This window comes from Perissodus microlepis, chromosome 15, assembly GCF_051167445.1.
Source record: "Perissodus microlepis isolate ML-2025 ecotype Zambia chromosome 15, ASM5116744v1, whole genome shotgun sequence".
Taxonomy (NCBI): domain Eukaryota; kingdom Metazoa; phylum Chordata; class Actinopteri; order Cichliformes; family Cichlidae; genus Perissodus; species Perissodus microlepis.
The window spans coordinates 21304149-21328221 of NC_140475.1; the positions used below are offsets into that span (position 1 = coordinate 21304149).

At 37.8% G+C, this 24073-nt stretch overlaps 3 protein-coding genes across 3 annotated transcripts; all 3 read left to right on the plus strand.

The window, feature by feature from the left end:
• The first annotated feature begins 5315 nt into the window (after positions 1–5315).
• On the plus strand, positions 5316–9408 carry LOC146372139 (uncharacterized). The gene is made up of 10 exons (XM_084953507.1): positions 5316–5370; positions 6079–6414; positions 6539–6808; positions 6972–7061; positions 7381–7491; positions 7620–7709; positions 7801–7829; positions 8177–8233; positions 8336–8410; positions 9220–9408. Exons 1-10 carry the CDS (start codon positions 5316–5318, stop codon positions 9334–9336), a joined length of 1230 nt encoding a protein of 409 aa, XP_084809633.1. The 3' UTR covers positions 9337–9408.
• A 2737-nt stretch (positions 9409–12145) lies between these two features.
• On the plus strand, positions 12146–14971 carry LOC146372140 (uncharacterized). Its single transcript, XM_084953508.1, has 8 exons — positions 12146–12403; positions 12485–12814; positions 12935–13174; positions 13781–13867; positions 13969–13997; positions 14106–14162; positions 14258–14326; positions 14516–14971. Exons 1-8 carry the CDS (start codon positions 12343–12345, stop codon positions 14654–14656), a joined length of 1014 nt encoding a protein of 337 aa, XP_084809634.1. The 5' UTR covers positions 12146–12342; the 3' UTR covers positions 14657–14971.
• A 4770-nt stretch (positions 14972–19741) lies between these two features.
• On the plus strand, positions 19742–23072 carry LOC146372141 (uncharacterized). The gene is made up of 8 exons (XM_084953510.1): positions 19742–19852; positions 20263–20598; positions 20734–21000; positions 21099–21191; positions 21364–21453; positions 21537–21562; positions 22148–22216; positions 22329–23072. The coding sequence occupies exons 1-8, from the start codon at positions 19789–19791 to the stop codon at positions 22422–22424; spliced, it is 1041 nt and encodes a 346-aa protein (XP_084809636.1). The 5' UTR covers positions 19742–19788; the 3' UTR covers positions 22425–23072.
• The last annotated feature ends 1001 nt before the right edge of the window (positions 23073–24073 follow it).

Sequence of the window (24073 nt, forward strand, 5' to 3'; positions counted from 1 at the left end):
AGAGAGACTGTAAGCCTAGATTAAAAAAGAAAAAAGAAAGAAACAATTTATCTCTCAGAATCCCGGGTAATGAAAGATAACTTGTACACAGACATGTGGTACATCTGTAAGATTAAATTGAGAGCATTTAATTCAGTAAGATCAGCCTGACACAGAAGTAGCACAATCGCAACATTTTCCAATACACTCTTACATTTACTGATTTATTGTTCAGACAAGTATTTACAATTACAAGGTAAACATGAGCTCAAGAAATGCAGACAGTTTCCATTAAGGTCATCTTTGTTGAGCTACAGAAAGAATATAGTTGTGTTTAGTGTAGGGCAACAGTTATGAGCAACAAAACAGAGGCAAAGGGTCCATTTTACACTGAAACGTCTGATTCTTTATCAGAGTAAAGACAAGTTGGGATCCTCAGGATGTTCCTTGGGGTCACGTGCACACTGAACCAGCTGAGATGAAGTGATAAATAAACCATAGAAGTATCAGAGTACTACAGGACTACAACACATTGACAGACCTGGGACACAATGAGACCACAAACGCAGCTCAAAGTGGAGGTTGAGTGGAGTTGAGTGAGATCCTCATTCTGCCTGGTGGGTTTTGCATTTGTCACACTGAGGAATGGACAGATAAACCACATCAGAGCACTATTTATGATATTTAGCTCTTCCATATTGCACACAAGTAACTCAGTCCATCACACCATAGTACCCTGTGAGGGTGAGGTGTTCTGTCTCCTGACCCCAACCCATCACCAGGGACTTCACCAGTCAAAGGAAAAGGATATCAAAGGCACTGACAGGTGAGTTTGTCTCTTTCCCCAGCAAAAGGCAGCAAAATGTGAGTTTTTAAAACACTGCGGTGTTAGAGAGTAATGTTTGCTATGCCAGAACTTCATCAACATCAACCTCCCCTCAACAGTGCAGGTGAACAGATGTCCCCCAGAGCTAGCAGTTTTCCAAGGATTCAGCCAACTCAGCCTCTGAACCACCAGCTGATCTCTATCCTGGGTACAGTGAAGGAAAGAGTGGTGCAAGAAGACCCGCACCACTCCACCTCCCAGTGCATTAGTGCTGGAAGTGATGCGTTGGGTGCATGTGTTTCTGTTGTCATCTCTAATTTGATTCTTCATCTGTATTTTTTTCCAGTTAAGAATTTTTATTTTTGAGATGACAAAGTTTTATCATAAAGAAAGAAAAAAATGAATCAGAGTCATGGGTCAGGGAGTGACGTCATATTTACCAAAGGACAACAGTGCTGTAGTTCTCTGGAAGAAGCACAATTATTAGAGTGAAAGCAGATGAGAAGCACAATGGTTCAATACAGATGGATTAAGATGTTTTCATTAATGACAGCAATGTTTCACATAACAGGTAAGAGAGCTCATACGTGATATTAAAAAAAACTAACTGTAGTGTTCTTGTGGAAATGCGCCTAGTGCCATTTGACAGAATTAGTACTTTATTTTTGTTTGAATTGTCATTAGTGCTGACATATATAATAAATGCCATTACACAGTATAGTGGTTCCAATAAAGATTAAAATACTTACATTTCTTAATATTGATACATTCGAAGGTTATGTGTTATTGAAGTGGTGAAGTGGCTGAGAATTCATCCTTTAAGTGTCAAAACTGGTAAGACTATGAGTAACTACATCATGTAATATCCTGTTATAAACAAAAATAAAATAAACATCTTTTGTACAACAGCAGGTTAAAGATAACAGCTGGTGTTGGAAAAATAAGAATAAGTTCCCTGTACAGCAGACCATATCAAAATCAAATTCTAGCTTGAAGACTAAACAATTTCTTATTTCTCTTTGGCAGGATTGCTTTGAAGCGAACATGAGGCATTCCCTCACCTGTTATTCGGTAGACTACAACCAAGCCCAGTATAATTACTATGAGCACGAAATAGCATTACAACATATTTCACAAAAAATACAGAGATTAACCCAAAGTGACCTGAGAAATCAACATAGAAATGAACATAGACTGTGACAGTTGTTAGCGTGGAAAACCAAACTGAAGACTGAAAATCGACTGCTGAATTGTTGGATTAAAATATCAATGGTTTTACTAATGCGTCAGTTAACAGACACAAATGCACGTGTTTAAGCATACGATTTCAAAGACTTATTGATACTACTGGTATTATTTATTTAAAATACTTTGTCTGAAAAAGCTGCAATTACAACCACATTCTCATGTGTGATAACTGGGTTGTTTTTTCTCAGTAGCAGCAACTGAACAATCTGACATTTTCGTCAAAGATGGAGATGAAATCACTTTGTCTTGTGGAAATGATAAATGTGACAGAACTACTTGGCTCTTAATTAGTTATAGTAAAACGTCATTAGCAACTCGCTCAACAAAGTGAGTTTCTTGAGCAAACGCTATGTCAATGCATTTAGATTTTAAAAGGTCAAAATACATCGCCCTTTTTTTCATGTCCCTTGCACCATTAAGGTTCAAGGATGAGATTTTAAAGCTACTCATAGCCATACAGAAAAAGATCCATAAAAAAACAAGAATACAGCATCGTATCTGCTGTTTTTCCCCTGTCAGGTATAGCATCAAACTCTGGCCCTAATTTTCTGCATCAGTTTTCGCAGTCTATACACTTCAGTGTCCCTCAAACCATCAGGGGTCCTTTGTCGTATCAACCATTTAGCTGAATCAAGAAACAACTCTCTATCAGGAAAAAAATCCTGTACAACCACATCTCGCTTCCCTTTGGTTACTTCCAAAAAACTCCTAATTTGTTCTAAACCGTATCCATTACTTCTCTGACCATCAGGAATAGAAGAGTCAGATGACTCTCTACCACTATCAGAATCGGATAAAACATCCGACTCACTCTCTCTTCCACCCTTTTCGTTTGCCTGCATCTTTTTTGGCTTTGCACCTTTGGAGTCCTTAGGTTTCCTTTTTGTATGTGGAATCTTAAAAACACTTTCATTATCCCCAAACAAATTCCCGTCACTTGGGACCATTCCATCCACATCCATTTCCTGTTGCACTCCTACTGGCGTAGCTGTGTGGCCAAACTCCTCACACACTTCAGCATAAGTAGCGGCAACCTCACTGGTGTCCTGACTGCTAAGAGTCTCACATCCTGAAACTCCGCCTGTCTTTCCATCTCCGACATTGAAAGCTGGGGCTCCGTCCCGTGCATCACTTGCAGAAACACCTTTGCCCCCCTTACCTGCTGAGACCCTTGCCAAAGTACCTGCCAAAGTCCCCTCCCCTGCGTCGTCAGAGCCCTGCACAGTTTCAGCTTCATTATGCACCTTCTCAGGACAATTACGGACCGAATGCCCTTCCTGATGGCACCCAAAACATCTCATGGTTTCCGTTGTTGCAAAAATTGTGTAGTCAAACCTGTCAACCTTAAATTTCATAACTATGTTCAGCTCCTCATTCTCATTGTTTGGAATCATATACACCCGTCGGCGAAATGAAACAACATGCCGTAACTTCGCAGATTTACACCCAGAAGGGAGCATAACCATAGCTGACACAATCTGACCATGACGTGACAACTCTTTCAGCAAAATATCATCACTGATGAAAGGCGGCAAATTAGACAGAATGATCTTCTTCGCCAGGTTCATTAGAGGAAAGACCGTGGTATATGTACTTCTCAAACCACACTCCTCTACCGAAAAATCGGTACCAACCGGTATTTTAATACCATGCCGCCGGGAGAGGCTCCGAAAGCCCTCCGTCGCATGATTTCTTCTGGCCATCGCACCGAGCTAAGAGCTCAGCGCTGCCGAAAAGAACACCAAACAAAAAACAAGTGAAAAAGGATTTTGCAAAAGGACGAAAAAGTGAATTACCACTGTGAAAAAAGCAAAGTTCAAACGCTCACACTCGTTCTCCGTCCCCCACCTGCACCAGACGCTCACACATGCGCACCTGACAGAGAAAGAAAGAAAGAAAGAAAGAAAGAAAGAAAGAAAGAAAGAAAGAAAGAAAGAAAGAAAGAAAGAAAGAAAGAAAAACAAACTACTTTCTGAGGGTTCTCAGAAAGAATAACATCCCTGAGAAACTGTTGGTGTCCTCTTATCGCTGCAAAGTATCCTGTGCTACTTTCTTTGTGCATGGTTTTGCACAGTAGCACAGAAGAGTGAGCGCAATAGGGTTATAAAGGTCACCAGGCACAGCGGTCCCCAACCCCCGGGCCACGGACCGGGAGCCGATCCGTGAGTCATTTGGTACCTGGCCGCGAGAGTTGAGACTCAGGTGTGAAGTTTATGGTTTTCAGGGTTTTTATCAGTTTTATGATTATTATTACTTTTTTTATCATTTTTATCGTTAACTGGGTTTCCCTGGGTCTTTCCCCGTGTGTTATGAATGAATCTTCTTTTTTTTGGGTACCGGTACTGGTTTTATTTTGTTGTGTTTATCCTCGACACCTTAAAGGCCAGTCCGTGAAAATATTGTCGGACATAAACCGGTCCGTGGCACAAAAAAAGGTTGGGGACCGCTGGCCTAGCAGATAGTCAGCTGTCCTCTCCCCTCACTTGAAAAACTGCACAGCTCCCATTGTCTCAAGAACATGAATCGAATCCTTCAAGACCCAGCTCACCCTGGTCATGTACTGTTTGAATGTCTACCTGAAACTAACAGACTAAGCAACAGATTTTATCCCCAAGCAAGCCATTACCATGCTGAACACTACTGAATTAGGCAATCAGATCCAATACAGCTTTCATGTACAATGTAACATTGTTATAACACAATCTCAGGTTTACACATTTGATGCTACGGTTACCACTGGTCTTTACATCAGCACCAGCAAACAAGGTAAATCATTGAGAGCACAGTCTTGATCACTGTCATCAGCATGGATTCTGTTGTTTAATAAACACTGAAGCAATATGCAATATGAGTTTGCACAAGACAGAATGTCACACTGCACAATGTAATGTCATTGCTGGTACAAGTACATATTTCTATATATGGCAGTGGACAGGAAGTGTGCTGTGGCTTCAGTGGAGATAAACCTCTACAGCACATATTTTAATAACCTGTAGATTTACTCTAATTTACCTCCATTAAAGTAAGTAAGACTGCTGTCTCAGTTTGGTTAAAGAAGGATGTATGTTCATTTTTTCTTTCATATCTACACGTTTGTAAAAACTAAGGGAATACATGTGACCTACCAACATTAAAAATAACCACAGCGTGAATGAAGAGGAGACAGGAAGTAAAGAAGATAGACATTTGTCTTTGACAAGTACAACAGAGTTTGCAAGTTGCAGTTGTGACAAGATGAGAAGGAAAACCAGAACAAAAGGCGATGATTGATCACAAATTATTCAACATTTCTCTGTTTTTGTTGCTTCTTTATTCAGGTAAGGTAACCTTTACAAATACTCTAAAACATAATTTTTACTTAATATCAACAACAAATTTTAAAAATACATTTTCAGATCTGAAAATAAACAAAGACACTGCATATTAGAGTAAAGACTTTATTTTAGTCCAGTCTCATTATTGATATTTCTTTACTTTTTAAATCAACAGTAATTGCACAAAATGATGCGATTTATGCGAAATATGAGAACTGTTTAGCTAAATCACCCTAAAAAATTTCTATTTCATGTATTAAACCACAAAAAGCATATAAAGTGCTTTGAGAACTCAGAGTAGAAAAACGCTATATAAGAACTAGCCCATTTACCATTTGATATAATATATTTTTGGCCTCTGTGACCCATGGGACACTGTTTTCCCTACTCAGTATTTCTACTTCAAACCAGGCTCACAGTGCATTATGCATAATGCAACTGTAGGAAAGGAAGATCTACATGTACATACAAGTATTAAAATGTTTGGGGGGTTGTGCTTCTGTTTAAAGGTAAAGATACATTTAACATGTAACAAATTTTTTCCAACTTCTTTTCAGATTTACTTTATTCTGAAATCTTTATGTAGACAGCTGTGCTTTTGTTAGAGCAAAACTGAGTTTGGTGCACACATTTTTTCTGTGCACAAGAATGTAAATTATCTGCATTTGCACAAGTAATGGTAATATTTTTGTTTCTCTTTCATGTTCTCAGGAGCACTTAGTGAAGATCTTTCGCTTGCCTTCACTGTCAGAGATGGAGATAAAGTCACTTTGCCTTGTAAAAATAGGATCAACATTCATCACAACTGTGACACTACCACCTGGATCTTCAGAGATTCAAGAGGCACACCAGCAGTAGAGCTGGTTAATCATGGACAAATCAAAGAAAAAGCCAAATCAGACAGACTGAGTGTTACAGCAGAATGCTCACTGGTTATAAAGAAGGTCACAGCTGAGGATGTTGGTCGTTACACCTGCAGACAGTTTAGAGGTAATCCAGGGATACAGCAAGGTCCAGATGCTGTGGTTTATCTGTCTGTTGTCGTCAGTAAGTATTTACACCACAATATATTTTAGTTCAAGTGGTGTCATTGGAACAGCATATTTTCATTATATATGAAAATAAATATGTGTTCTTGCTTCGTTTTTCTCTTGCAATTCATCTTCACCAGTGACCGAAAAGAAGAACGCTGATAAAGTAACTTTAAGCTGCTCTGTGTTGACATTTGATCGGTGTAAACACAAAGTGAAGTGGATCCATAACAGAAGAGATCTGGATAGAGATTACTCAAATTTAAAAACATCACAGTCTTCCTGCTCTGCTACAGTGACTTTTCTGAACCTTACATATGGTCACATATCAAGTTCTGACTTTAAGTGTAGCTTAAAAAGAACAGAAAATAACAAAGAGCAGCTTTTTACCTTCAGCCATCATTCATCAGGTAAGAAACCAGGAGAGGTTCTGAAGAGCTTATTAAATGAATTCACATTATTTTGTCTAAGTACCTAAGATATTATCTTATTTTATTAATCTGAAGATTTAATCGACTGAATATACAGAAAGTTTTCTAATGAAAGGGCCACTGAATTTTGTTTTTTGTTCAGGTGAAGAAACAAATACAGCAACAACAGTTAAATTAGACACAATGACTACAATAAAAGTGCTGGAAATGGATGGTTCAACAAATTTACCAGGTAATGTCAACAATATTCTATATCAATTTTTCAGCAAAGTCTTTTTCTTTCTGAATTTTAGGAGAAAATGTTAGTTGTTGTTAGTGAATGAGCAAAGTTTAATCAAAAGTCATTCAGACTGGTGTTAGTAATGACTTCATTTATGGGTTTTAATTTACAATATTACATATACAAAGCAAACACTTACAGCTTCCTATTGAGTAGTTGCCAGAGTTTTGTTTCTTTGTTCAGATGAAGGTACATAAACAAATCATTTAACTGTTATAGAACATACAGAATGAAAGATCCTTTCAATTTTATTCTTTTGTTTTTGGTGAAGAAATATATGCAGCAGCAACAATTAAATTGGAAATAATGACTGAATCTGGCATTAAAGGAGGTCTGACAACAAAACAGCTGGAAATCATGAATGGTTTGAGAAAATTACCAGGTAATGGCAACAATATCTCTCTCTTTCTACAGACTTCAGTAAATATTAAAGGTATGCACTGATATTTCAGATCATGTACTTAAACATACATTTAAAATATACTTTTCATGTTTTCACTCTCTTCCCAGACTGGTCCTGGTACAGGCTTGCCATTGTGGCCCTGGGTTTAGTAGCACTTATAGCAGCTGTTGTTGTCGTCAGCATCTGGATAAGAGTTGGTGGGATTTATTCACATATAAACAGAAAGGTTGATAAACCTGGATTCTGTTTGTGGAAGTTAAAGTTGACTCCTTATTTTCTATTTTTTAGGGAAAAAAGCACAGATGGATGAAAACATGGTGAGTTTATTAATCAGAATGAAACAGATAATTTTAGATTTTTTCCTTCATTTGTTCCACAAGAACAACAAAACAGCACGACACATTAGGACAAGACAGATAATAAATAGAAAATTAAGCTGGAATGTCTGCAATAAAACAACCTTTCCCAGTAACACAAACATGTCGGATTATACAGAAATTTTAGAGCTCACAGTTCTCCTCATGAAGAGGCGGCACTCATCAGGATCAAAACACTAATTCATGGCAAACCTGATAAAAGCTCACATAAGGATCAATGAATATCCATATCTATGCCATATATATATATATATATATATATATACATATTTGCCTGTTTGTTTCAGGAACAGAATTTAAACTCTGCAGTAACTTCGTCTGCTCCAGGAACCATTCAGGAATCTGTGAGATCAAACAGTTACTCACCACATGTATTTGTTCACCTATATGTTGAATCTGCATTTTATACATTACTGAGCAGTTTTTATGTTGTCTTCACTGTGCAGGCTGATCTTCAAGATGTTGTTCTCTACGCCTCCCTCAGCTACACCGAGACCAACTACAGCTGTCCAGGTCTTCAGGTAATTTGATTGTTAAGGTTGCGGGGTTTCTCCTCCTACTGATCCCTGTCGGTAGTTACTGCTTACCCATTGGTTTTAGGGCACATGGCTGGAAGATCTGGCGTAGTTATTGACCTGTCTCCTGGGGTATCCTCTGGTGCAACACGTTCTCACTCTTTAAGCAGAGGAACCCTGGCCAAGCATCCATATATAGTAAGGAGTAAGAACCTTGTGGCAGGGCGTGGTCTGCAGTGCCGCTGCAGGGGTGGTGGATGCACCTGAGCGGCAACACACCTCGCCAATTTAAAGTGTGGGCTAACTCGTGTCGTGGTTGTTGGTGTGTCAGGCTGTGCGCAAAGAAGCTGCAGCTAAAGGTTTGTACAGCAACCAATGAATAAAGATAATGCAAAGCATGTTCATGTAGTGGGGTCTGCTGTGGTTACATTCCTAGACGGCCGGCCTCTGGCTCAAAGCTTTTCAGTGAAGTGAAAATATTGAACATGGACATTTTTGTGTTTTTCTGAAATAGTTATGTTATGGTGTGCAAGAGGAAATTATTTATGTTTGATTTAAAGAAAAACCCTTGGGAAATTTTGACAAAAATTTTACATTTCATTGAGAGGCTAGTAATTTTGTCCTCATCTGTTCATATGTAAAAACAAAAAATATTAAAATAAAAAGAAATTGGCTCACAAGAGGAGCCGTAGAGAGTAGAATTCTTCTTGGTAAAGTAAATGTGTTTGTAACAAAAACGTTTGTTAAAGCTCCCAAACAGGGCAGGTTAAGAAACAAAAAGGAAAAAAAGAAAAAAGCTGTGTATTCTTTTTCAGGTTCCCCATAAAGACGATGAAGAAGGTGAAGCTTTGACCTACATTATATGTCCAGTCTCTTCTCCTGGACCTGCTCCCAGCAACCTCTATGCTAGCATCAACAAACCAAAAAACTAAAAAACAGGAAAAAACACAGAATCTCTTTTTCTTTGATAACTTCTTTCTTTCTTTCCATTCTTGTGTAATGAAAGAGGGTTTCTGTTTTGCTAAAGTTCCCAGGATTTAACAACAGTGATAATATAATCTGTATTTCAATTTTTAATTTCTAACACAGAATGTTGCACTATATTTTTTCATAGATTGTTTATTGCTTTATCAGTGTACATATATGTGTTTGTATATCTGCAGTTTAGGCCTGACAATTTTATGATATTAAAAAGTGTTTTTCCATTATGTAAAATCCCAAGCAGCCAATAAAGGCTCCAGCACGTGAGTTTTACTGTCACGGTACTGGGTCTCTGACCCAGTGTTTTTGTTGGTTTTAGTTATGTTCTTTGTTTATTGTATTTCATGTATAGGTTTCCTGTTACTTTGCCTTCCCTGTGTCCCGTGTCTAGTTACCCTTGTCTCCATGTTCCTTCTGCCTCCCCAGTGAGTTGTGTCTTTTGTCGCTCCTGTCTTTCTGCTCCGTGTTCAGTTTGTTCAGTGTCAAGTCAGCGTCTTTGTGTTATATTTCCTGTTACTTTGACGTTCCCTTGTCTCATGTCAGTGTTTGTGGTTTTGCTTTGGTCTTTTCATGTTTGATTACTCACAGCTGCGCCTTGCTCCTGTGTCTCATTCCCTCGTTATCCCTCAGTGTATTTAAGCCCTGTGTTTTCCTTGTTCTGTGTTGTGTTGTACGGTGTGTGTTTACCGGTGTGCACCTCTCTGTGTGCTTAGTTTATTTTTCCAGTGTAGTTTTGTATTGTTTCTCCCAGCCAGCAAATAAAGCTGCGTTTTTTTGAGTTTGCTCTTTGCCTCTGTGAGTCTGCATTTGGGTCTTCTCCTACCAGCACACAGCTGGTTCATGACATTTATTGTTGTATTTTGTTTATTTTTAATTTTTTTTTTTGGTATTTATATACATATATATTATGTATATGTATATATGCAAATTTATTGCCTCAAGCAAATAAGCAATGTTTGCTTAAGATAACTACATTAGGACAACTTATCCATTCATGAATCACATTTTTGTCATATTTTATATTTGTATTTTGAAAACAGTAGCGATGTCAGCTACCATTTCACACACTTCACATGGGATTTTGTTGGTTGAAGGACCCTAATAGACTCTAGAATTGTCACCATAAGCGCTGCCTGTCTGTTTCGTATGAGCATAACAGTTCGGGCTCGGCTGTGTTGCATGTGTGTCAAGAAAGAAGCAAGCATGAAGAAAAAGGAAGTGTACCTAATAAAAGAAGGAGGAAAGGAACAAGGTTTATCTGGCAAAAATTAATACAAAAAACTTGTATTGTAAGATTTCATTTTATTTTATTTTATTTTTCTGATTCTAAATGTTTGGTATTGACATCCAAACCATTATAAAGGCCAAAATATAAACTCAGTAAACAGATGAGTAGATTAAATAATAATAATCTGCCATTAAATGTTTTTATTTTCCATAGTTTGTTCCAATAACGGTATAAATTTGTTTTTCCTTTTTTCCACAGTGATTAATTTGCCTTGTTGCCATTTTTATTGACTTCAGCAACATTGTGCAGGGGAATTAGAGCATCCATTTGCTGTTGCTATATGTGAAGCTAGCCTTAAAGGCAACTGATGACGGGCTTTCTGTCTCCCATTCAGTTATCCACTCATCTCTCTTAAAGTAGAACAATCTTGACTCAGGGTAAAGAAAGAAAGAAGGGATGATCATTTTCTCCTCTTCACTGTGTGTAAGCGGCAATACATGAAAAACCGACCCACCATACAAGAATGTTAACGGGCCATTTTTAGATTATTACAATTAAAAAAAAAAACATTATAAGCAAAGGCCCAAAGCCTAACAACACAACCACTAAAAAAATTTTACTTTTGTACCACCAGATTTTCATTTACTTGCATTTAAAAGTGTGTTCCTCTTCCGCATTAACTCCCACTTCATCCGCGATTGTTATGAGAAAATCTCTCCTGTATGACCCGCAATGAATCCTGAGATATGGTGGGCCATTAAGGATACACCAGACCAATCCTTCAAATCTGGTGAAAAGGAGGACCCATTTGTCGCCTCATTTGGGGGAGTCTTTGAATTTGGACAGCTGTGACGTAATTGCCTACAAATGCAGCCATCGAAGCATGCTATCCCTGAATTTGGACACAGCCACTGGCAGGTGTAAGTTAGTGGGGGTGAGCTCGGGGAGTGGAGTGGATGAAAGCAGAGCAAGAGCACCATCTGCAGCCTGTTTCTGTTTTGTACGGCTTTTAATTCCTAAAAATAATTTTACCTGCTCTGTTATGGTAACTGTCTTGATTAAAAAATATTTATATATTTAAAAGCATATAAATTAACAAAAACATTAAAGAGTGTTTGAGAACGTTTATCCAGCCATGATTTGAAAGCATATAGCCCACATTTTAACAGACTGGTGTAGCAGTGAAGATGTTTAATCTGCAGTGAAAGTAATATAATAAAAGCCACATGTTGTACCAGCTGTTCCAGTGAAAGGTTTGTCTATATACCTTTTAAGTTACATTTCATCAAACAGTCCTGAGAATCCACACAAATGATCTTTTTATATATTACAGTCCAAAGTGAATGCAGATGGTCTCCTGCAGCTTTAAAATATCTAAAGGACACTGAGTGTGGAAACGATCTGTGTTTCTTTTTTTGGTCATCATTAAGTGCTAAAAATTCTGCTGCTGATGTATTCACATTCCTACCAAAAGACTTCCCTTTTTCTTCTCAGAGGAAAAACTATTTCAGAAATGCAATGAGGAACCAACACGTGTTAGAGCAAGAAAGAAAACATCTTATCTGTTACAGCTTGGACATCAACAGCAGATAGTTGTCCTCTTCACCTGGCCCTCTCTATCAGCATAATATTAGCATAAATCACAGGAAGTGGACACAGCATCTCTACAATAAGGACTATTTCAGAGATTAATTTTTAATGTGAGAAACAGGAAGGAGAAAGACGGAGAATGGCTGAATTCAGGTGGATTCAAATGTTTTCATCAGTGATACTAATGCTTCAATTGTCAGGTAAGAATATTTAAACGTTTATAAATGAGATTACAAAAGCTTAGTTTGTTGACATTATTGATTTTATTCTTTTCTTCACAGCAGCAGCAGCTGACTACTCTGAGTTTATTATCAGGAATGAAGGTGAGGTCACTTTGTCATGTGAAAATGTGACAGATGATCAAGATAAATGTGACAGAACTACCTGGCTCTTTAGTCAATCAAATAGAGCCGTAGTAACACTGTTTGAAAACGGGAAGATTCACCAAGGGGCCAAAAATAAATCAGACAGACTGAGTGTTACAGCAAAATGTTCTCTGGTTATAAAGAAGCTCACAGCTGAGGATGTTGGTCAGTACACCTGCAGAAGGTTCAACAAATCAGGACAAAAAGAAGGTTCAGACTCTGTAGCTGAGCTGTCTGTTGTTAACCGTGAGTATTTCCATCATAATGTTTTCAGATTATTAGAACATCAAACTCAAAACATTACAATAACTATAACTACAGTGATGATTGCTGTAAATGTTATTCTTGTTCTCTCTTTTTTAACAGTAACTGAATATAAGGATGACGACACAGTGACATTGAAGTGCTCTGTGTCCACATATAAAGAATGTAAATACACCGTCAAGTGGCTCTATGGTAACAAAGACCTGAGGATGTCACAGTCTACCTGCAGTGTGACCTTTGCAACATCTGATCATATTTACACATCCAAGAACTCTGAGATGTTGAAGTGCCAAGTGACACATGGTGGAAACGTGCAGGAGTTTATCTTCAGTCAATCTTCTGGTCAGAGAAGGAATACGTAAACATTTCAGTCCTTACAATAACTTCATCCTGTTATAAACAAACAAAGAATTTTTTGGGGGGATATGATCATAGAAAAAGTGCTTGTATGATTGGGTGAATAAGGCGAGTTGTACAAAGCGCTTTGAAGTCAGGTAAAGTAGAAAAGCACTGCAAAAGAAGCACAATTTAACAGATTTCAGAAGCCTGCTCCTACCAACAGTCAGCGTTGGATTCTTATACACGATACACTTACTTCACTTCAGCAAGTTCCCAAAAATAAGCTGTAAAAGAAAACATCCTGTGGAGATGTATTAATGGAAAGAAGGAAAAGGGGAAGTCAGCTTAATGAGGCTGCTGTTCATTTTCTGTTCCCGTTTATAAAAAAAAAAGCTTATTTTTTTAAAAAACATTTCTCTCAGTGAAATAACATTATAACCAGGACAATATTTCTTTGTTGGTCATTTTAAGCAAATACAATGATCTTAACCGAGTAATTTTATACAACCTAAAAACCAAATTAAAACACATTTGATTTTTATACATCAGGATTTTAAAAAGACAAGAACCTGCAGACATAATGTGTTTAATGTTTTTCTTTTTCTTCAGGTGTGTGGAAGTTTATTGTTGTAGCGCTGGGGTTAACAGTACTCATAATGAGTGCTTTCATAGGCATCATATGGAAGAGAGTTAAAGGTGAGAGCTTTCATAAGACTGAGCTTTCATCACCAGGGAGACTGCAGAAACCAGGATGGACTTTCATTCTAAAAGCTTGAATTGATTTTTCTCTTTTTTAGGACACAAATCACAGATGAATGAAAATGCTGTGAGTTATAACACTTTCATGCTATATACGAGTAATCAGTCTTTCTTACTGATGTGATTATAGTCTGCTGTGTTTATGAGGCTTCTTTGTCTGTTTTATTTGTTTCAGGAACTCAGTTTAAACCCTGCAGTGACTCTGTCTGCTCCAGGAACCATTCAGGACTCTGTGAGCTCAAATACTTACTCACCACTTGTATTTGTTCTCCCATATGTTGAATCTAAGCATTACTGAGCAGTCTCTATGTTGTCATATCTGTGCAGGCTGAATCTGAATACGCTGTTCCCTATTCCTCCATCAGCTACACCAACAACACCACCAGTAAAGCTCAGGTAAGCTGTCCTGTTGGTTATTCAGGTGATGTCAGTTAATAACAATAAAAATTCCCATGAAAGAGCAAGGTAAATGTTGATATCTGAGTGTTAAGAATAAATATTAAGATTATAATACTATTATCATATCTGCCTTACCCTACATTATTATGGTCTTAATTATTTTGTTTTTTGTGTATTCACTTTCAGGTTGTAGGTCAAGATGATGATGAAGATGATGACACAGTGACCTACATCACCATGAAAAGTCACATCACTTCTGCTGCACCCTCCAGTGATCCCAGCAGCCTCTATGCTGCTGTCAACAAACCAGTGAGAGACACGTGTTGACGAAACAGCTACAGCTCATACAAGATTTCTTACGTTACACTGGTTATGGTTGCGCTCAGGCCCTTTTCAACCTGTTATTTGTATCAGATTGTGTAAAAATGTTTCTAATAGGCTTAAGTTCTCCATGTTTAACAAAAAGGATATTATACTGCTCATTTACATTTCTAACACAGAATGTTGCACTATGTTTTATCCATAAATTGTCTCCAGTTTGACAAAGTTCAGAATTTATTACTGTAGCAATCCCTTTTATCCAGAAGGGGGTGCTGTATATTCATTATAACAAAATGTGAAGCAGTGGAAGAAATGATCTAACATCCTCAGACATAATAAAAGTCACATGTTACATCAGCTGTTTCTGCTTGCAGTCATTTAAACATCTATATCTCAGAAGTGTTTGAGTGTGTGTTTCAAAGCTGAATTAGTTAATTATTCAGTATTCAACAATATAGAATCACAATGGAAAACAACAAACTGCATTTTTACATTGGGCTATACAGGGAGTGCAGAATTATTAGGCAAGTTGTATTTTTGAGGAATAATTTTATTATTGAACAACAACCATGTTCTCAATGAACCCAAAAAACTCATTAATATCAAAGCTGAATGTTTTTGGAAGTAGTTTAGTTTGTTTTTAGTTTTAGCTATTTTAGGGGGATATCTGTGTGTGCAGGTGACTATTACTGTGCATAATTATTAGGCAACTTAACAAAAAACAAATATATACCCATTTCAATGATTTATTTTTACCTATGAAACCAATATAACATCTCCACATTCACAAATATACATTTCTGACATTCAAAAACAAAACAAAAACAAATCAGCGACCAATATAGCCACCTTTCTTTGCAAGGACACTCAAAAGCCTGCCATCCATGGATTCTGTCAGTGTTTTGATCTGTTCACCATCAACATTGCGTGCAGCAGCAACCACAGCCCCCCAGACACTGTTCAGAGAGGTGTACTGTTTTCCCTCCTTGTAAATCTCACATTTGATGATGGACCACAGGTTCTCAATGGGGTTCAGATCAGGTGAACAAGGTGGCCATGTCATTAGTTTTTCTTCTTTTATACCCTTTCTTGCCAGCCACGCTGTGGAGTACTTGGACGCGTGTGATGGAGCATTGTCCTGCATGAAAATCATGTTTTTCTTGAAGGATGCAGACTTCTTCCTGTACCACTGCTTGAAGAAGGTGTCTTCCAGAAACTGGCAGTAGGACTGGGAGTTGAGCTTGACTCCATCCTCAACCCGAAAAGGCCCCACAAGCTCATCTTTGATGATACCAGCCCAAACCAGTACTCCACCTCCACCTTGCTGGCGTCTGAGTCGGACTGGAGCTCTCTGCCCTTTACCAATCCAGCCACGGGCCCATCCATCTGGCCCATCAAGACTCACTCTCATTTCATCAGTCCATAAAACCTTAGAAAAACCAGTCTTGAGATATTTCTTGGCCCAGTCTTGACGTTTCAGCTTGTGTGTCTTGTTCAGTGGTGGTCGTCTTTCAGCCTTTCTTACCTTGGCCATGTCTCTGAGTATTGCACACCTTGTGCTTTTGGGCACTCCAGTGATGTTGCAGCTCTGAAATATGGCCAAACTGGTGGCAAGTGGCATCTTGGCAGCTGCACACTTGACTTTTCTCAGTTCATGGGCAGTTATTTTGCTCCTTGGTTTTTCCACACGCTTCTTGCGACCCTGTTGACTATTTTGAATGAAACGCTTGATTGTTCGATGATCACGCTTCAGAAGCTTTGCAATTTTGAGACTGCTGCATCCCTCTGCAAGATATCTCACTATTTTTGACTTTTCTGAGCCTGCCAAGTCCTTCTTTTGACCCATTTTGCCAAAGGAAAGGACGTTGCCTAATAATTATGCACACCTGATATAGGGTGTTGATGTCATTAGACCACACCCCTTCTCATTACAGAGATGCACATCACCTAATATGCTTAATTGGTAGTAGGCTTTCGAGCCTATACAGCTTGGAGTAAGACAACATGCATGAAGAGGATGATGTGGACAAAATACTCATTTGCCTAATAATTCTGCACTCCCTGTACATCCTGTGATTAACACTCCTCTAAATCCCTGTGCTTTGTGAAAATCATCTCTTTGGGATTTATGATCCTGCAAATTTGTTCGTCTCTGTAAACTTTTCGATCGGACAAATGGGAGAGAGGGGTTTCACCCACTCAAGATGCATTTCCTGCTACTCCCTCTGCTCGACGCAGCAGGAAAACTGTTATTGCACCACACAAGGAAAAGAAAAAACATGGTTTTCAAAGTGTGTGCCGCTTCATACATCTCATTGCAATTGTATCTGTCGCGTCTGATACGAGCCCTTTTGGTTTGGCGGTGTGCGTAAACTCTGAGCATTATGATTCAGTTTCTCATATTGCAGAAGTAAATAAAGTAAAGTGGACAGGACAACCAAACCTTACTTAACTATCTAAGAGATTAATTTTAGGAGTCACTTTAACAACAACTGGCTGTTAATAAATGAGGAACATGAAAGCTGTGACAGTCTGGTTGTGTAAGAATAATGGCAGAAATGTGAGAAAGAAAGCTGAAAGTCATAATGAGGAAGTCATAGATCGAAAACTACAGGAAGAAGACACACTTATGCTTTAGAAGCCTGAGAAGAAAGGAGAGACTGAGAGACATGATGGTTACATTTAGATGGATAGAAATGTTTCTGTTCTTTATACTCATGCTTCAGTTTGGAGGTAAGGATGATTTGTACACTGTACATCGTCTTAGGATTTGAAAACTAACTCTTCTTTTTAATTTTAGTAATATCATTTTTATTTAGCACACAAAGCTGTGGTGTTTCTGTGAACAATGAAAACTGAGTTTGATGCACTCTTGAAAAATGTAGTCTTAACATTTTTGATTCTGTCATGTTCTCAGGAGTACATAGTGGAGATCTTTCACTCTCCTTCACTGTCAGAGATGGAGATAAAGTCACTTTGCCTTGTGAAAATCTCATCAACAATCATCACAACTGTGACACTACTGTCTGGCTCTTCACTGATTCAAGAGGCACACCAGCAGTAGAGCTGGTTTATCTTGGACAAATCAAAGAAAAAGCCAAATCAGACAGACTGAGTGTTACAGCAGAATGCTCACTGGTTATAAAGAAGGTCACAGCTGAGGATGTTGGTCGTTACACCTGCAGACAGTTTAGAGGTAATCCAGGGAGACTTTAAAGTACATTTAAATATGCCATTCAGCCCCAACTTTGAGACCTGCCTGTCACAGTCAGGCTGCAAAGCTGACTGTGTGAATAAAGGAGGTGAACCCAAGCGCAGACACTCTAAAACAAAACTCAAACTTAACAGAAAGCGAGACGTTTATTAAGGCTGGTAAGACATTGCAAAACAAAAGGCAGAGGTGATGCTAAACAATAACCTAAACTGGGGAAACTAAAGATAAACATAAAAAACCCAAAACATGACGTGGATACGTGATACATGACACATGATACATGGAACATGGTGGTGCAAAGGACAAAAGACAAACTGACACTGAACAAAGTAGGACAGAGGACTTCAATACACACGGAGATAATGAGGGGATGTGGAACAGGTGGGAACACACCTGGGACAAATCAGACCTAACGAGACAAGGAACACTGCACATAGGACAGGGACTTTCACAGTAAAACAAGAAACAGAGTGGAATCCAGACATGGCAACACAAGCTTGACAATATGAACAAGAAGACAAGAAACATGACAGACTAACACAGATGACTTAAGTAAAACATAACTAAACTAAACTTAAGGCAACCAAATGATAATCCTATTACATAACATATTTAAAGGAATAACTTAAAGACTCAAAGCACTGCCCAAAAGCTTATCTCCATCTATACAAGGACAAGTGACCTCTAAAGAAGTTAGAGGAAGCATGACTTCATCTGTGATATCTAAAACAACTCATTTGGACTGTCTGCAGTGTTTATGTGGCAGCTTTGTGTATCCTATCTCATGTCAAGGCTTTCATTGGGGAGTGTGAACATTTCATTCTGTGGATTGCATTGCTCTACTGAAAATAAATCTCTTGTAAACTGGTTCATTCATTATAGAAGGTGATAATTTATACTTTGCATGTCCCACTTCTAGTAAACTTTTCCCCTAAAAAGCATAATTGGATACTGAAATGTTTAAACGTAAAGAATCATTCATCTTCTGCAGCTTTAAAATATCTAAAAAACACTCTGTGGTTTTTTGACCTGTGTCTGGTCGTCATTAGAGGTTAAAACCTGCAGAGTTATGCTGGTGCTGTCGTATCCACATTTGCACCAAAGCACTTCCCCTTCAGTTCTCAGAAAGAGACACTTAAATAAGATGTAATGAGGAAGAAATGATGTACCAATGAAGTGACAACAGTTGAGCCTGTGAGTTTGTTGCCTCTGCACATCTATGCAGATTAATGTTTCTACCCTGTTGGCCTTACTTTCAGTCACGAATAAAAAAAGAGAGAATGAAATTTACAGTAATCTTCCAGTTTGTGTTTTAATGAGACAGTCTGAGCTGAAAATTATATGATTGAAATGTTTACTATTAACAACATAGGCATGAGCCACAAAAAAAAAAAACAATATGTTGAACTTTCTGAAAGTGTAATAACCAACACCCTCAGCTGTGAGAACAGTTTGCTGTTACACTTAGTTTAAATGTCTAAAGGACATTTAGTGTGTGAAGCGTCTGTGTTTCTGACGGTAACACTTCTACATTCTCACCAACTCTGCCCCTTCATTTCTCAGAAAAACAACACGTCACAGACACAGTGAGGGACCAACAAGTATCAGAGCAAGAAGACATAATCTTACCTTCACAAACGGACAGTGGGATTATCATAAGTCACTGAGCAACATTCGGCTGTCTGTTCTACGTGCTCGTTTTAGTTTTACAGGGTTTGATGGCCTGCAGTGACCTTTGACCTCTTTAATATTGTTTCGTTCCCCAGCCATTTTATAAACAACAGAAATTGTCAGAGAAAGAACTTCCTGAACAGTTAGCGTGAGATAGTGAGATAACAACCACAGGAACCGCCACAGGGAGCACAACTTTAAAGTCTGTGACTGTCATTAGTGTGAGAAACAGGAAGGAGAAATACCGAGAAGCATGATGGCTGAATTCAGATGGATTCACATGTTTTTATCAGTGATACTAATGCTTCAATTAACAGGTAGGAATACAGATACGTTTATAAATGAGATTACAAAAGTTTACACTGAGGACATTATTATTATTATCATCTCAGCAGATTCTGAGTTCTATGAATGTATTACCTCACTAATAACAGGGAAGTTGATACACTTATTTTTCAGAAGCTCAAGAAGAAAGTGAGAAAAGAGAGACTAAGAGAAATGATGGTTAAATCTATTTAGCTTAAAGTGTTTTTATTGCTGTACCTGTGCTTCAGTTGGTAAGGATACATCCAACATGTGTATAAGAGAAAGATTTAAAAACATTTCCAGCTCAGTGCACTAGTGAAAATGAAAAATATACAAATGCAAACATGTGTGCATAACTATGCAAAATTATCTGTGCTCTGACATGCAGTGTTACCTTTTTGATTCTTTGTCGTGTTCTCAGGAGCACTAAGTGGAGATCTTTCACTCTCCTTCACTGTCAGAGATGGAGATAAAGTCACTTTGCCTTGTGAAAATGTGATGAAGAATCATCACAACTGTAACGCTATCAACTGGCTCTTCATTGAATCAAGAAGCACACCAGCAGTAGAGCTGGTTAATCATGGACAAATCAAAGAAAAGGCCAAATCAGACAGACTGAGTGTTACAGCAGAATGCTCACTGGTTATAAAGAAGGTCACAGCTGAGGATGTTGGTCGTTACACCTGCAGACAGTTTAGAGACAATCCAGGGAAACAGCAAGGTCCAGATGCTGTGGTTTATCTGTCTGATGTCATCAGTGAGTATTTACACCACACCAGACCACCAGTATTTACAAGCTGTGAACAACTAAACAATATGCTAACACATTACATTTATTTTTTTTTTTAAATGTTTGTTTGTTTGCTTTTTTCTTGGAACTTATCTTCACCAGTGACTGAACAGAAGAACACTGATCAAGTGACTTTAAACTGCTCTGTGTGGACATATGAACGGTGTAAACACAAACTGAAGTGGATCCATGACAGTGGAGGTCTGAATAGAGATTACTCAAACATAAAAACATTACAGTCTTCCTGCTCTGCTGCTGTTACTTTTATAAAGTCATCATACAGTCACATATCTAACTCTGACTTTAAGTGTAGCGTAACAACAGAAGAAAACAAAGAGCAGCTTTTTACCTTCAGGCCTCAGTCATCAGGTAAGAAACCAGGAGAGATTCGGTTGAGAAAATTACTTTCAACTGATGTGAGGAAAGAACTTTTAATTAGCTGAATTTGATCTTTTGTTTGAATGAAGATACAGTAACATCAACAACAACAACAACAAGAAAAGTAACAACAACAAGAACAACAAGGACAACAAGAACAACATCACAGACTGATGACCCAGGTGATTTTTCTTTTTTTTTCTTTTTTTTCTGGGGGGGGGGGGGGGGGGGGGGGGGGGGTTCAAAGCAATGATTGAATAGTTTTTTGTTAAGTCACATGCATGTCATATTTGCAATTTTTCTACCTCTCAGACATTGAACAGTAAATGAAAAGCTTCAGATATTTATGTTCAGGTGCAGCTCTGGTGTGGCCGTACATCCTCGTGGCTGTTATTTCAGCAGCACTTTTAATCTTTGCTGTGGAACTGATTGTACTGAAGAGAGGTGAGAGAAAATCCCACATTACATATTAAAGCTGAATCTTCTCTCTGGTTAGATGTGTAACCCTGTTTTTCTTTTCTTTTCAGGGAACAAAACACAATCCAATGAAAATGTGAGTTTAAAAATAATCTTTACTAAACATTTTAATTCTAGATCAGAAGTGATGCAGTGGTTGGTGCAGCAAAAGATCAAGAAAAGAAAAAAGAGGGTGCAAAATTCATTTTTGCTTTGATTTTATAATTATTAACTCCAAAAATGACCTCAGCCTATGTGCGAAGTCCTTTCTGACCACAAAAAACAGACCCCATCAGCTACTGGTAGTTGGACCGTTGTGTTGCATTTTATATGTTTTATCATTTTACCTATCTATGATTGTTGCAGATATTTTAATACTCACATTTTCATGTTGCAAGTAACTGAAAGTTGCACTGAAGCAATATTTATTCAGGCCTTGACCTCAAACTCACAACTTCTGCTGTATGAATTTGTTCTTCAACATTATAAAACTAACTTTACAACATGAGACTGTGCAAGAGATAGATTTCAAACGGAAGGGAAGTGAACTGGTGCTGTCAAACTAAGCCAAAAGAAGTGGTAACACATTTTGAGCAATAACATGACATCTTTGGCGGAGACGGGTCAGTGTAGATCCCCCTGCATCTCAGAGGGCAGTAATCATGTTTTCTTTACTGTGTAGGCGGATCATGAAGATGGTGTTTCCTACATCTCCATCAGCTACACCAACAAGGCTAACAGTGAAAACAAAGTAATGCTCAATGATGATCAATGTTTCCGGCTTCATCAGTGCATTAGTAAATGATGTTTTCACTGTGTTGTGTTACATCTGGTGAAACATCCTGTGCTCTGTGTGCTTCCAGGTTTGGGGTAAATGTGACAGTGATGAGACAGTTACCTACTCCACTGTGAAAGCTTCCTCCACAGATCCCAGCAGCCTCTATGCTACCATAGAGTAAACAAAAAGGAAACTTAATCATCAGGTCATCGCTTCTGTGAAAAAGCTTCGTCCCTATAAGAATAATCGGTTTGCTCAGTTTAAAAGGAGGAAGCAGCTGTGTGAATGCTTAAAAAGCAGAATTTGTGACACATTTTGTTTTGTAACATTTGAAAGGCTTTCATTTTTATTTTATCTTTTGTTCAAAGTTTTGAAATGATGTACATAGATGTTTTTATTTTGCTATTTGCCTGTAAATTTTCTAAAACTGCAGTAATTTATAAGTTTAGTTTCATGTTTTCCATAAACAATCATTCAAACATTTGTGTCTCATTACTGTAAGCATCAAAAGCAGGATTAAATGGAATCAGGCATCAGAGTGGGAGGATATGTCTTTACCTGTATGACATACAGAATTTTACATGAATGAATGTGAAAGTTTTATTATGTTGGTTGCATTTCTCTACTGAAAACAAACCTTCCCTCTGGTGAGCAGGTTTTTTCACAAAGGGCTTAAACTTATCTAAATGAAGAAATTCAGTTCAAGACACCTGAGACTGATCATGAATCAGGACACATACATATGAGAGTTAAAGTGAAAGGAGACAATATCCACTGCAAGTTTAGAATATCTAAAGGACACACAGGCTACACACACAGTGACATTAAACTGCTCTGTGTCCACATATGAAGAATACACCTTAGGTGTTTTTTTAACCACAAGGGTGTATAGACAAAATACAACAATAGGAAACCCAACAACAGTGTTTTCAGTTTGGAATCATATTGGATATTATATTATTTAGATTTATATATTATATTTTCTATTATATTTTCTGTTCTGTCCTTTTTGGCTTGTTCTCTTTTATTTACAGTTTTATTTTTGTTGCCTTGCACTTTCTAATAAATTTCACTTCCTTTGTATTTGCCTCCTTGATTAGTTGCGGCAGTGTTTGTTTTCCCATCTAGTTTACCTTCCTTCATTACCTGTTGTGTATTTAAACACACATTTCTACTGGAGTGTATACTTGCTTACTCGATTAGTTGCGGCAGTGTTTGTTTCCCTTTCATTTCCTGTGGATGTAACCACTCATTCTGTTCTATGCTTACTGTCTGTCTGCTTGTGAGATTTCCTGTTGTATATTCAGTTTTGTTTGATGGATATTGTTATCTGGTCCCTGTTGGATTTTTCCTTGCCCCAATAAAAGTTTGGCTTTTGTTTTGGATCCACACTTTTCAATCAACATCACTGTTTTGTTATTAGTTTTATGTCTACTGGAGTGTATAATGGAAGATGTTAGGCTGAAGTTCCCCATGTAACAACCAGTTTCGTTTATTTTTGTAACAATTACTGTTGTCCAGAAGGGGGTGCTGTATAATAATTGCAAGAAACTAAGCTACCAAATAGACACATACACTAGCTGGTTTAAAAAAAATACAATAGAAAATGAAGAACTTTTTTTTCATATTTTATTTTTTCATAAATGAGTGTTCTTTATGTAAATAAGATGCCAGTGATGTTTCTTTAAGCAAAGCAAATTAAAATTGTTGCAGTCCAAAAAATGAAAAAATAAACATCCAAATTCAAACTCTCTCTGCTTAAGTATGTCATTAACCTGCACTCTGAAAAGTAATGGTAACATTTCTACTTCTCTGGCATATTCTCAGTAG

What these genes read in the sequence shown, in the direction of transcription:
- LOC146372139 (XM_084953507.1), top strand. Translation starts at nt 5,316, where the DNA reads ATGATTGATCACAAATTATTCAACATTTCTCTGTTTTTGTTGCTTCTT. An exon ending in TGGTTTGAGAAAATTACCAG is followed by an intron (nt 7,492 to 7,619) that starts GTAATGGCAACA and finishes CTCTCTTCCCAG; the next exon opens with ACTGGTCCTGGTACAGGCTT. An exon ending in CACAGATGGATGAAAACATG is followed by an intron (nt 7,830 to 8,176) that starts GTGAGTTTATTA and finishes TGTTTGTTTCAG; the next exon opens with GAACAGAATTTAAACTCTGC.
- LOC146372140 (XM_084953508.1), top strand. Translation starts at nt 12,343, where the DNA reads ATGGCTGAATTCAGGTGGATTCAAATGTTTTCATCAGTGATACTAATG. An exon ending in CAGGAACCATTCAGGACTCT is followed by an intron (nt 14,163 to 14,257) that starts GTGAGCTCAAAT and finishes ATATCTGTGCAG; the next exon opens with GCTGAATCTGAATACGCTGT. An exon ending in ACACCACCAGTAAAGCTCAG is followed by an intron (nt 14,327 to 14,515) that starts GTAAGCTGTCCT and finishes ATTCACTTTCAG; the next exon opens with GTTGTAGGTCAAGATGATGA.
- LOC146372141 (XM_084953510.1), top strand. Translation starts at nt 19,789, where the DNA reads ATGATGGCTGAATTCAGATGGATTCACATGTTTTTATCAGTGATACTA. An exon ending in ACTAATGCTTCAATTAACAG is followed by an intron (nt 19,853 to 20,262) that starts GTAGGAATACAG and finishes TCGTGTTCTCAG; the next exon opens with GAGCACTAAGTGGAGATCTT. An exon ending in ATCACAGACTGATGACCCAG is followed by an intron (nt 21,192 to 21,363) that starts GTGATTTTTCTT and finishes ATTTATGTTCAG; the next exon opens with GTGCAGCTCTGGTGTGGCCG.